The sequence below is a fragment of the Myxocyprinus asiaticus genome, chromosome 35, assembly GCF_019703515.2.
Source record: "Myxocyprinus asiaticus isolate MX2 ecotype Aquarium Trade chromosome 35, UBuf_Myxa_2, whole genome shotgun sequence".
Lineage (NCBI taxonomy): Eukaryota > Metazoa > Chordata > Actinopteri > Cypriniformes > Catostomidae > Myxocyprinus > Myxocyprinus asiaticus.
The window spans coordinates 7,013,442-7,026,328 of record NC_059378.1 but is presented as its reverse complement, the minus strand read 5'-3'; the positions used below and the strand labels follow the sequence as shown (position 1 = coordinate 7,026,328).

The following is a 12,887-nucleotide window of genomic DNA, read 5'->3' as shown; positions in this document are numbered from 1 at the left end:
CCTGTGAGTGGCGCTAAAGCGAGTTTAATTTTCTCTTTAACAGCTGAGGTTTTTACAGTTAAAGGGATAGTTCACCAAAAAATGAAAATTCTCTCATCATTTATTCACTTTCATGCCATCCCAGTTGTGTATGACTTTCTTTCTTCTGCAGAACACAAACAAAGATTTTTAGAAGAATATCTCAACTCTGTAGGTCCATACAATGCAAGTAAATGGTGAACAGAACTCCAAAAATCACAAAGGCAGCATGAAAGTAATCCATACAACTCCAGTGGATAAATCCATATCTTTAGAAATGATATGATAGGTGTGGGTGAGAAACATCAATATTTTAATCCTTTTTTTAAATACATTTCAGATATCTTCACTTTCAAAATGTGAACGAATGTCAGTGTAGAGATTTATAGTAAAAAAGTACTTAAATATTGATCTGTTTCTCATCCACACCTATCATATCACTTCTGGAGTCGTATGGATTACTTTTATGCTGCCTTTGTGATTTTTGGAGCTTGAAAAGTCAGGTCACCATTCACTTGCATTGTATGGACCTACAGAGCTGAAATATTTTTCAAAAAAATCTTTGTTTGTGTTCAGCAGAAGAAAGAAAGTCATACCCATCTGGGATGGCATGAAAGTGAATAAATGATGAGAGAATTTTCATTTTTGGGTGAACTATCCCTTTGATGCTCTCTCAAGTGAACCTAACAAAAAAAAGTAAATGTTACATGGAAAATGCAATTGATGAAGCAACCACGCCATTTTGTGGCGCATCTATTACACTTTCGGTTCACGTTTCGACTTGCTCGGTGTGACTCATAACCCGGTCTTTTGCATTGCAAGTGCAATTTTATAAATGTTCAAATGTATCGCCTTACAAGTCATGCGCTATAATAAGTGTTTAGATGTCATAAGATAGCATTGTGTGAGGAACAGGGAGAAAAGTAAGCACTTATGAACTGATAATCTGCCGCTGTACTCGTGATTTGTGTGAATAGTAAAAATCATTGTTGCAGCACCTCAAGTATTTAACTCACCAGGAAATTGCAGCAATAAGTGAATGTGCCATGTAAAAATCCTTTTGCAAAAATGTGAGTAACGTTACGTGATTCTATGAGACCAGGTTGGAGATGTTTGAAAGTTCTGGTGCAGCATTTATTGTAATACTGTATGTAGAATTAAAACTGTTTAGTATATTTGTTTTAAAACAGCCTCTTAAAACAAATATATATTTGTGTTGACTTCCTTTGTGGGGGCTGAAGCCTAAAATTAGGGAGTCACCGCCCAACCAACTCCCCCATAATTTGCACTTTGATCCTGATCCCAATTCATAAATGTTTAATAAGGCTGATCTGCAATCACCCCAATATCCCAATATTAAGAGTATAATTCTATTATCAGAGAGCTGCAGATGGGGGAAAACAATCTTATCAGCCTCCCTTAATTTGATTAACCCGGACAACATCATTTGCCAAATCCAGTCAAAAGGTACCAAATATGGAAAAAATGTTGCATGTAACATCGTTTGTAGATAAATCCACTTGATTCTGGTCAGTGTTATACCAAACTCTATGTAGTGCAAGGGCAGAGTGAGTCTGATGTCTACTTCGGAGGTCTGTTACTGGTTATGTTAAAATATTAAAACAGAGCCACAGCCAAGGGAGTTTATTTATATTCAAACTAATAAGGTCTACAAGCAAAGTAGTGCTTCTCAATATAACACTCTTCTGAAACATTGCAAACATTTGGTATGGTAGTTTAACTTAAAAACAAACAGGAACTCATTGTGAAACTTTCTTATGTGGCATTCAGGGAAACTCTAAACTTGGTGAGGGTGGTAGGAGTTGTTGCTAGGTTACAGACAGGGAGTGTTCATCCATTATTCTGTAGAGCGGGGAAACTGTTTGAAGATATAAGGGAACTTTCAATCGGCTTAGGTCAGGCCTTCCCGGTCTGAATAGAACTGTCCCCAAATGTGTCAGCTCTATTGTGATCTGGAATGAATTATTTGGCGTAAGAGCATCAATGGAGACGCCATCGAAAGGCTTCCTGGTAAAGTCCAACACAGACTTCACATAGATTAGTGCAGCCTGGAGCTATAAAAGTAAATGTTTATAAAAAGTGTCAACATGCCTCTGTCAGTAAGAGCCCTCCTCTTATCATGGAATGGATGCTGGGACGCTGCTATGTGCATTAATATAATATTTGCCTTCAAGTTTTGTCTGTATGACTTAAAATTTAATTGAAACCAGTCTCAAATTCCCTTCCACCCTTTAACCAGCAACATGCCTGGTCTTGCCTAGTTTTTCTTAAAAAAACAAAAAACTGTTGCAAACACTTCAGCTTTGTAATGAATGTAATAAAAGTAATAGCTCTTACGCTAATGAGGAAAACATGTTCTTCAAACTTGTGAAGACTTAATACCAATTTTACACTTGAATATAAATTACACAAAGAGTTTCTATTTAAGGAAAAAACAGCTTGAACGCAACTTCTATCAGGATTTCCAGGAATGCTGCCTCAAAATTACAATTCAAGAAATATGTAAACACTGATGACGTTAAGTTTAACAGCTTCTAAATGTAAATTAAACGGCTGTGCGCTAGGAAAGTTCAATGACAGCTTAGGTATAAAACCCAAACTACCCCAAAATGAGCGGCTTCCAGTAGTAGCTGTGCGTAATTTCAGCTAACCAAAGTGGGAGCCCATTTGCCACACACGTTGACAACTAAATGAACCCAAACAAAACAAGGTCTGCCCTCAAAAAGCAGAACCACATCAAGCCAACCTAAATAGCATGTATGTTGGCAGACTTATGGGGCAGAATATGGGCCAGCGAGTTCTGTGGAAGCCATTTCAACCCAGAGGAATTTCAATTCACTATGAATCAGATTATTTAAAGCTACATTATGTAATGAGAGACACTGTTTACTGTCTGCATTCAGTCTGGCTTAGATGAAAATAATGCACTAGCTTCAGCAATAACAACTTTCACCAAGATACTGTATTTGTTGCAGATATTGTGCAATTATCTCATTAGGGCTACTGTATTGAATTCAAAATCCTGCAAACCATAACAATATACAAACTGTCATCCATAGTACATAACAGATGGAAAGACACTAAACTGATCCCAGGAGTGAAATCTATTGTAAAAACAGCAGCAGCATTAACCATATATAGCAGGTCCGTGACCACCATATACATTAAGGGTGTCAAGTCATATTAGTGTCATGTAAGATGTCAGTATATAACTAAACATGCAATATTTGCCCACTATTTTATGATTGAAATGTTGTACAGACCAACAGTAATTTCCAATGGTGCAAACTATTCACCATTTGGCGAAATTTGCCATTTGAATAAAAAATATGTCACGTACAGTACGTGATTCGTATGTCATTTATCATTTTGAATGTGAAAACATTAACGGAGCCGTTTTCAGCATGTCAGGCTTTAGACAAAGAGCGAATGTGTGTATATTGTAAAGGAATTGAGTGACTGTGGTTATCTGGCAAGTTTCTGAAGTCGCATTTTAGAAAATTCACTTGATATTGTCTTAGAAAATGATCTATAACACAAAGTAGAGTGTTTTCACCCTCAGATTAAAACTAGAACATGGTAAGACCTGTGACTTGTGGCTTCAACTGAGTTTTTAGGTTGTGGCAAGGACAGTGTCATATCTTTTTAATGCAAATATTATTAGGTAATAATTTAAAATCAATTTAAGATGGAGCCTGGGTAGCTCAGCGAGTATTAACGCTGACTACTACCCCTGGAGTCGTGAGTTTGAATCCAGGGCGTGCTGAGTGACTCCAGCCAGGTCTCCTAAGCAACCAAATTGGCCCGGTTGCTAGGGAGGGTAGAGTCACATGGGGTAACCTCCTTGTGGTCGCCATAATGTGTGGTTCTCGCTCTCGGTGGGGCGCGTGGTGAGTTGTGCATGGATGCCGTGGAGAATTGCGTGAAGCCTCCACACGCGCTATGTTTCCGCGGTAACGCGCTCAACAAGCCATGTGATAAGATGTGCAGACTGACGGTCTCAGACGCGGAGGCAACTGAGATTCATCCTCCGCCACCCGGATTGAGGCGAGTCACTATGCCACCATGAGGACTTAGAGCGCATTGGGAATTGGGCATGCCAAATTGGGGAGAAAAAAAAATCAATTTAAGATTTTCTAAATGTAATTTTTTTTATGTCTTTAATTCATTCTGAATTTTGTGTTGTATGGACTACTTTTATGGTATATTAATAATGATTTTTTTTTCCTTTGGACCTTGACAGTAGTTCTCAATATGAACTGTTTTTGTATGGAAAAGAGTAGCGTTCAGATTCTTGAAAAAAATATTGTGTTAAGATTCTACTGGGGAAAAAAACACAATGAGGGACAACTTGATGGCAGTAAATCATTTTGTGTATTTTCTTTTTGCTAGCCAGCTGACACAGTCATGTCATTTTACAGATACATCAGTGATAAAAAGAAATTCAAATTATATTCATCTTTTCTTTGATACAGCAAAAAAAGAAAGAAAAGATGACTAAAACAGGCAAATTGCTAGCAATGTAGACAGTAGTAGTCTTGTACTGTGTGATCTGTGTGAAAAATATTTATCTTTTAAAACCAAAAAAGTATACAATTTTGGCCCTTTATTGCATTTAAAGCCTTTTTTCAGAAAATTATAGAATTCAGAGCATTTACTATTTTAAAGGACCAAAGAGGGCCATTATATTTGTGACCTCAACACCTGCGACCCCACCCTCAAAATGGTTGGTCCCCCCCAGTGTTCAAGACATGGTTACAGCCTTGATATATTGTACTCCTTAATGCCTCTGGATAAGTTCTGCAATTTCTGTTATACTTTTTCAACTGCTGAACAGCTAAAGTAAACATCCTCACTTGCAGTTACTGAATCTTTATGTTGAGACTGAATCTTGTGTATATACATCAGCAAATCCCTCAGGAACAGAAGCCAAAGTCTTTTTTATGCCTCATGATTGCTGAAGTAAGCTTATCCCAATGTTAAAACAGATTACCTCACCATGACAAATGTCTGTGGGTATACAGAATCCCTAGGTAGGCACACTCCACAAGTACCTTGCTAAAACGGCATGAAACAGCAATTCAGTCAAACAACGTGCAAATATGTCGCACAGCGTGATGTATTTCTCTTGTTTTTGTTCTTTGCAGTACTTTAAAGACCCAATGAAATCATTCTGTAATTTATTTTATTTATTTTTTTGTGGCTTTAAAGGAATAGTTCACCTAAAAATGATAATTCTCTCATAGTTTACTCACCCTTATGTTGTTTCAAACTCAAATTACTTTCTTCTGCGGAACTCAAAAGAAGACATTCTCATAGATGTATTATGTGTTTATATATATATACAATGCAAGTTAATAAGATCCAAAACTTTCAAGCTCCAAAAAGGACACAAAGGCAGCATAAAGGTAATCCATATGACTCAAGTGGTTTAATCCATGTCTTCTGAAGTAATTCGATCGGTTTTGGAGCGCAAGGAGAAGTAATCGAACTTCAAATCATGATCACGTCTAGGAGACTGCTGATGGCTAGATTTATAGTGAAAAGGAGTTACATTTAGGTCTGTTCTCACCCAAAATCTATCGTATCACTTCAGGTGGATTAAACCACTCGAGTCATATGCATTACCTTTATGGACTTGCATTGTATGGATATAAACACATAATACGCATCATACACAAATCTATTTGTTTGTGTTCTGCAAAAGAAAGAAAGTCATATGACTTTGAAATGGCATAAGTCTGAGTAAATCATAAGAGAATTATTATTTTGGGTGACCTATTCCTTCCTAAGTCCATGTGTCTTAGCTTTGAAGCCATTTATATGCTAGTGCAGAGATGCCCAAACTAGGGCCCACTGGCCAACTTATGACCATTGATTTGACCCGCCTTGATGTATATGACAAGAGTGGAAAAATAAAAAAATGCCATTGACGCAGCTTTTCATTGCATTAATTTAGCAGATTGCAGAGTAATGTTTTTTTTTTTTTTTTTTGTATAATGAAATCATAAAGGAGGGGAACCAGGGTAACTTTAATATTTTAATATAATACTGTTGCAGAGCCTGAAATTTAGCGCAAGTATTCCGCACAATTTTAATAATTCCCGCAATTTCCACGTTCATAATGCGGGAAATTCCTGCACACTTTTATTCACTATACAGTGCAGCTGCGAATTAGTAAACCAGTAGATACAGATGTACAAATCAAATAAATAAACTTGTTTTTGTATCAAACTGTAATTCCAGAAGCTGTGCGAGTAAATCGGCTCTGTCTCTCACTTTCTCTCATCTGCAACTGTCAGCAGTGTCAGAAGTGTAAGCGCACACAGTGAGGAAGCGCTTTGTCGCATAGTTACTGAGCTTAAGATGTTACAGATGTGTAAACTTTCTAAACCTGTTAATTCAACATGCAAATGCATTATACCATGTCTCCGTAAGCGAGCGACGCTATAAAACTATATTGTTCCTGTTTATAATCAACAAAGCTTTTAACATTGCAAGCGCGTGCGCCTTTCATATCTTGGTGCTCCCTCATTACTCATAATGCAGTACATTTGCAAGAAAGGCAGAAATAGCAAAAATGCTTTGCATAATGTACCAGCTTCATGGTGAATAGAGATGCGTAAACACCTGTTACATCTCTCATCTCCATCTCTAGTTCCATCCAGGGTCGGAAGTTAACGGAGGCTCTGGGCAAAACAAATTCCCCTGCAAACTGATATAGATCCAGCTTAATATATCCATCGCATTCTTCATTTGAATTTTCACTGAACATTTTTTGTTTTGTGACGTCCGTTGTGCAGATGTTGTGCATCAGTTCGGTGTTGTGCTCCCGTGCTAAAATTATCAAATGCAATAATTTAGTTAATAATAATAATAATAATAATAATAATAATAATATATATATATATATATATATATATATATATATATATATATATATATATATATATATATTTTTTTTTTTTGTTTTTTGTTTTTTTGTTTTTTTGTTTGTTCCCCTTTTCTCCCCAATTTGGCATGCCCAATTCTCAATGCGCTCTAAGTCCTCATGGTGGTGTAGTGACTCGCTTCAATCTGGGCGGCGGAGGACGAATCTCAGTTGCCTCCGCATCTGAGACCGTCAATCTGTGCATCTTATCACGTGGCTTATTGAGCGCATTACCACAGAGACCTAGCGCGTGTGGAGGCTCACGCTATTCTACGTGGCATCCACGCACAACACATCACGTGCCCCACCGAGAGCGAGAACCACATTATGGTGACTATGAGGAGGTTAACCCAATGTGACTCTACCCACCCTAGCAACCGGCCAATTGGTTGCTTAGGAGACCTGGCTGGAGTCACTCAGCACGCCCTGGATTCAAACTCGCGACTCCAGGTGTGGTAGTCAGTGTCTTTACTTGCTGAACTACCCAGTTAATAATAATATTAACAAAAATAATATCTGGATGTGTTAAATAGCCTTGGTGTTAAATAAAATGTTATTAAATTGGCTTGAAGGAGTTGCTATGTTTTTTTTTTTTATAAGCTCCTCATTCAAAATCTGCGGAAAGGCTGTCATTTACTCCACTGTGTCGGTGCACTGTTTTGTGGGCTGTTAATTTAATAGCCAAAATATTTGGAAATATGTGAATGAGAAAAAAAATGTTTCAGTAACAATGCACATTATGCAATGTAGAGATCATGCAATTTTGTAATTATTGAAACATGCCATTTTAAAATTGAATTAATTGTTTAAAGTGTGTTCAATTTTGGCCGACGGCCCTCAATCAAGTTTGATTTTTGGCCTTTCGTAGGAAAACGTTTGGGCACCTCTGTGCTAGTGTATTCCTAATAGTTCACAAAATTATCTTTTAGCAGATATGCACATTTAAAGTTTTGTCTTTCTTTTCTGGGAAAACTGACCAAAAATATTGCTGACTTCAGACTGATCTCACTGTGAATTCGGCAAAAGTTCTTCAGCTGAAATCACTCTGTGCTTACTGAAATTCAAACCACTGCCCCCAGTGGCCGAAACTGGTATTGTTGTTGAGCATTTGGGCATGTGCGAGTTGTTAAGCAAGCTACCTTTAGTTGTAAATGATGTAATACAGTCAACAGAAAGCCATATTTTATAAACCATAGACGCTAACACAAACACAAACCCCAACCCAGTGTTATCTTAGAGGAAAATGTAACCTCTGAATCACCAACTAGCAGTCGCAAATAACAGTTCATGGCTTTAAAGTAACTAAAGCCTATTGGCCTTTAAAAGAAATGAATTAGCCTTTCAATATCACCCATCAAACCCAAGCTTCATTACTCTCAAGTGTCTGACTCACCTGTAGAACAGAAGCTCCATCTCCAGCTGTTGAACATTTCTCTGCAGGACAGGCACATGACTGGCTTTGGTCTCCAGTTCTTTCACTTTCTTGAGGCCACTGAGCACAGCCTGCCTGGCCTCCTCCACCCTCTTCCTCATCTCCACCTGTTCCTTTTTTAGAGTCCTGTTACATTCCTCTAGCATCAGCACGGCCTCACGCGCAACTCGCAGCTCTTGTTCCAGCTTCTGGTTGAAGAGCATGGCCTCCTCAATCTGCCCATCCCTGGAACTCCGGATGAACTCCATCTCTTTCAGGAAACTCTGGATGTCCTTCAGGGTACCAGAAGTGATAGGCTTCTGTGCAGTTTGCCTTTGGTGGGCAATGAAACAGCCACCTTCTGGTTTGTGTTTGGAGTGGCTTTTCCACAGCCCAACCTGTAATACACAGAAATTATGTATGAGAGGTACAATATTGTCTCTGTCATTGCCAACATAAGTCAAAATTGCCATATAAATGCATTTGAAATGATACCCAACCTAACAATCAAATAGACTTTATATAGACAATATAGTTGCTCAATAGTATTACAACAAATCACTTACACTGGGGTCCAAATGTCAGAGACCACTAGCCAAAAATACTTCTATTTTGCATTTTTCTAAATTAATACTTCTTTTTCCCATTACAAATTAGATCATAATAATAACATTGTGAATGAAAAAGTGAATTGAAAAATTAACAAGAATTTCAGAATTTCTAAGTACCAGTATGTGGTATGTCCTCTTTTTGCTGTAATTAATGAAAGAAAGCACTCGAGCTGGCATGGACTCTACAAGTTTGTGCCAAACCTAATGATCCATGTTATCCTGTATGATTTGAGAATGTTCCAAAGAGCATCTTGTGTGATTCCATGAAAGCAAGGATGTTTGACCTTTCAAATAAATGAGTTAACATGGTTAATGTCACAAATTTGCTTATTTGATTTGATTCGTTCATACAAAATATTCTTGTTTAATCACTGGCCCCTAACACTTACTTAGTTTACTATTCTTAAACCATGACTTGTACTACACATAAATAAGTAATATTGGCATTATATTCATGTTGTTTAGCCAGAAGGGAACTGGCCCCCACAGTGAGCCTGGTTTCCCCCAAGGTGATTTTTCTCCATTAACCAACATCTTATGGAGTTTTATGTTCCTTGCCACAGTAGCATTTAGCCTGTTCACTGGGGGTCTAAATACAATTATTCTTTACTTATTTATTTAATTACTTATTTTAAGGCACAATTTACATCATTTTTTTTTTATCAAACTGCACAATTATGACTCAAAGATATTACAGATATTACAGCTTCTTTTTCTGCTAAAGCATAATTTTCTGTAAAGCTGCTTTGAAATGATGTGTGTTGTGAAAAGCCCTATACAAATTAAAATGACTTGTCTATATTTTTTTAAAACCCTAAAATGCATATGTGGATTGAAAAAGACCCAGGTGAATTTGAGATGATTATTCTTTATAAAACTACATATTTTTTTCATGGAATATTAACTGTAATTATAATTGTATTAATGATTTAAATGTTTGGGGCCTGGGTAGCTCAGCGAGTATTGACGCTGACTACTACCCCTGGAGTCGCGAGTTCGAATCCAGGGTGTGCTGAGTGACTCCAGCCAGGTCTCCTAAGCAACCAAATTGGCCCGGTTGCTAGGGAGGGTAGAGTTACATGGGGTAACCTCCTCGTGGTCGCGTTTAGTGATTCTCGCTCACAATGGGGTGCGTGGTAAGTTGTGCATGGATCGCGGAGAGTAGCATGAGTCTCCACATGCTGTGAGTCTCCACGGTGTCATGCACAACGCGTCACGTGATAAGATGCACAGATTGACAGTCTCTGAAGCAGAGGCAAGAGGAACTTGTCCTCCACCACCTGGATTGAGGTGAGTAACTGTGCCACCACAAGGACCTAGTAAGTAGTGGGAATTGGGCATTCCAAAATTGGGGAGAAAAAGGGATAATAAATAAATAAATAAATAAATAAATAAAAGGCTGTATAACAGTAATATGGGCAATTTCCATGGTTTGTGGTAACATATGAAATGTCTCAACAACCCTACCCACACAAACACAAATATGGACTAGTATATCTATCTATCTATCTATCTATCTATATATATATATATATATATTTTTTTTTTTTGCAAAGCTATAAACTTGTTAAATGACACCCTTGTGACTGTATTGCTGTGTGGAACTATATTTAGCTATATTTGTTGTTTTGAGTGGTAAGGTGTACTGAATAAAGAAAAGTTGCAGGTTGAAACATATTGAGAAGGTCCAGAAGCTATTAACATTTTTGCTGTGAACTAGGCATCTCAGATTTCTACAAAGGGACTTTCCCTAATAGGTATAATGTCATGCACTTTGTATAAAAGCATGGTTCATATAAGACCCACATATGCATTTTTTTTTTTTTTTTTCAGTTTAGTTGAATATTTTTTTATTATAAAAGATTTTGCATCACTATCACTAGAGATAGTGATGCAAAATCTTTTATAATAAAAAAATATTCAACTAAACTGAAAAAAAAAATAATAATAATTTCACATGGTCATAAACACCTTCATTGAGAAATACCTAGAGTGGCAGAGCAAAAAATCCATGCATGTAAAAAAATATTGTCACAAAGTAGACGGCCGTTGCAATCTTTGACCCACATATGCATTCTAGGTTTAAATCCTAAAAATTCCTGTAGGCTATTTTTTTTTTAAGGTTTGAATTCAATTTTAAATCCCAAATTTCCTTTTGGGCCGCACTGCATCACAACGGATGTACCTGTAAAGCCAATGATCGAGCATCACTGCTCTGAAGAGCCGCGCGCATGTCCTCCACCAACTCTCTGAGACTCGCATTTTCCTCCTCAAGTTTGGCTATTCTATCCTCAGCCTCTTCAAGGGCCACTATTTCCTCGTAACACTCCCTGGTGCACGATCCCAGCTGCTTACAACCTGACGCGTGTCTATCCACAGTGGGAGATGAAGAAGACTCTCCGCTTTCTCGTTTATGACTGGTACCCAAATCGAGCAGCTTCTCTCGCCGCCTCAAAGGGCTCCGGAGTCTGATCTGCGTCTCTATATGCTGACTATCCCTCCCAACCAACAACCTCCCATTCTCATAGTGGCACCCGGCTTTGGTACTGAAATAACCGCAGAGTTTGGCATGAAACTGTCTAAAGCTGAACTCTTTGGGTAGATTATCCAAAATCCCCGCGCACTCCTCCAAATCACACTCTTTATCCAGCCCCAAAATCTCGCAAAGAATGTAAAAATCCTCGGCGGGTATTTTTCCATCTCCCTGAGAGTCTAGGTGATGAAAAATCTCCTGAAGGTATTGATCCAACCCGGTTGCGAGGACTATAATTTCGTTTTCCACTCCACGGTCTAGTCCGTAATGATACGCGAGAGTGCTCACGATCCATTGTGTCCTGCGCGCGGGTCGGCTGTATGGATCGCATGCGTCCGACTTTTCCATTCTTTTTCGCTTACAAGAATTCCATTTATAGAGGCTAAATGGATTAATGGATTTAACAGATTCTCTGTGCATACAAACAGTTTACCAAGCTCATGTCATCTGAACACCAGACCGCCCCACTCTTGTAGCAGAAACTGAGTGCGCGCTGTGCGCGTGGGGGCGTTGCTGTGGAGTGAGCACGCCCCACAAAATCTTAATTGCAGAGGGGGAAAAAACTTTTGAAAAAAAATGACCATTTGCCTGGGAATCAGAAAGGGGGCTAAACAGTCTCTGGAAAGGACTGTGGAACTGCAATATTCAGGAAGCTATTATGGCAGGGTAAATAATAATAACATAATAACAACAACTTAACAACACTGTCAGATTCATTAATCAACATACTGTGCACCCCCCAAAAGGGTTTGGACACTTAAGTTAAACAGAAGATAGCTAACAGAATATCAAACCAAGTGCAAACAAATGATAGCTACTATAGCTTAACTAACATGATGCAATAGTAACATACATACAAAGGCTACTTTATGGGGCAACTATATAGGAAAATTCACTTACTTATTCGAAGATGCACCCTTAGGACATAGTTTTACTTTCTCTGAAATGTTTTAGGGCAGAAAGGAAAAGTTTTGCTTAGTATAATATATACCTTTCAACCCTAACAACACTTCTGCATAAGTAAAAGCGGTAGCATTTTATAATAAGTTACATTTGTTAAGGTTATTACATGCATTAGGCATCATGAACTAATAATAAACAATATATATTTTACAGTATTTATTAATCTTTGTTAAAGGGATAGTTCACCCCAAAATGAAAATTCATCACTCACCCTCATGCCATCCCAGATGTGTATGACTTTCTTTTTCCTGCAGAACACAAACGAAGATTTTTAGAAGAATATTTCAGCTCTGTAGGTCCTTTTAATGCAAGTGAATGGTGAGTAGATCTTTCAAGCTCCAAAAATCACATAAATTCAGCAGAAAAGTAATCCATACAACTCCAGTGATTAAATCTATG

The 12,887-nt window shown here is 37.9% G+C and overlaps 1 protein-coding gene across 2 annotated transcripts in view; it reads right to left on the bottom strand.

Moving 5' to 3' along the window:
* LOC127426189 (EF-hand and coiled-coil domain-containing protein 1-like) overlaps positions 1-11,972 on the bottom strand; it is a 38,462-nt gene extending 26,490 nt beyond the window's left edge. For both annotated transcript variants that reach the window (XM_051672830.1, XM_051672831.1), the window contains exons 1-2: positions 11,178-11,972; positions 8,364-8,779 (exon numbers count right to left, since the gene is read on the bottom strand). In XM_051672830.1, the coding sequence (XP_051528790.1) occupies positions 8,364-8,779; positions 11,178-11,945 (1,184 nt within the window). In that variant the 5' untranslated portion in view covers positions 11,946-11,972. The remainder of the gene's footprint in view (positions 1-8,363; positions 8,780-11,177) is intronic.
* Between the last annotated feature and the right edge of the window lie 915 nt (positions 11,973-12,887).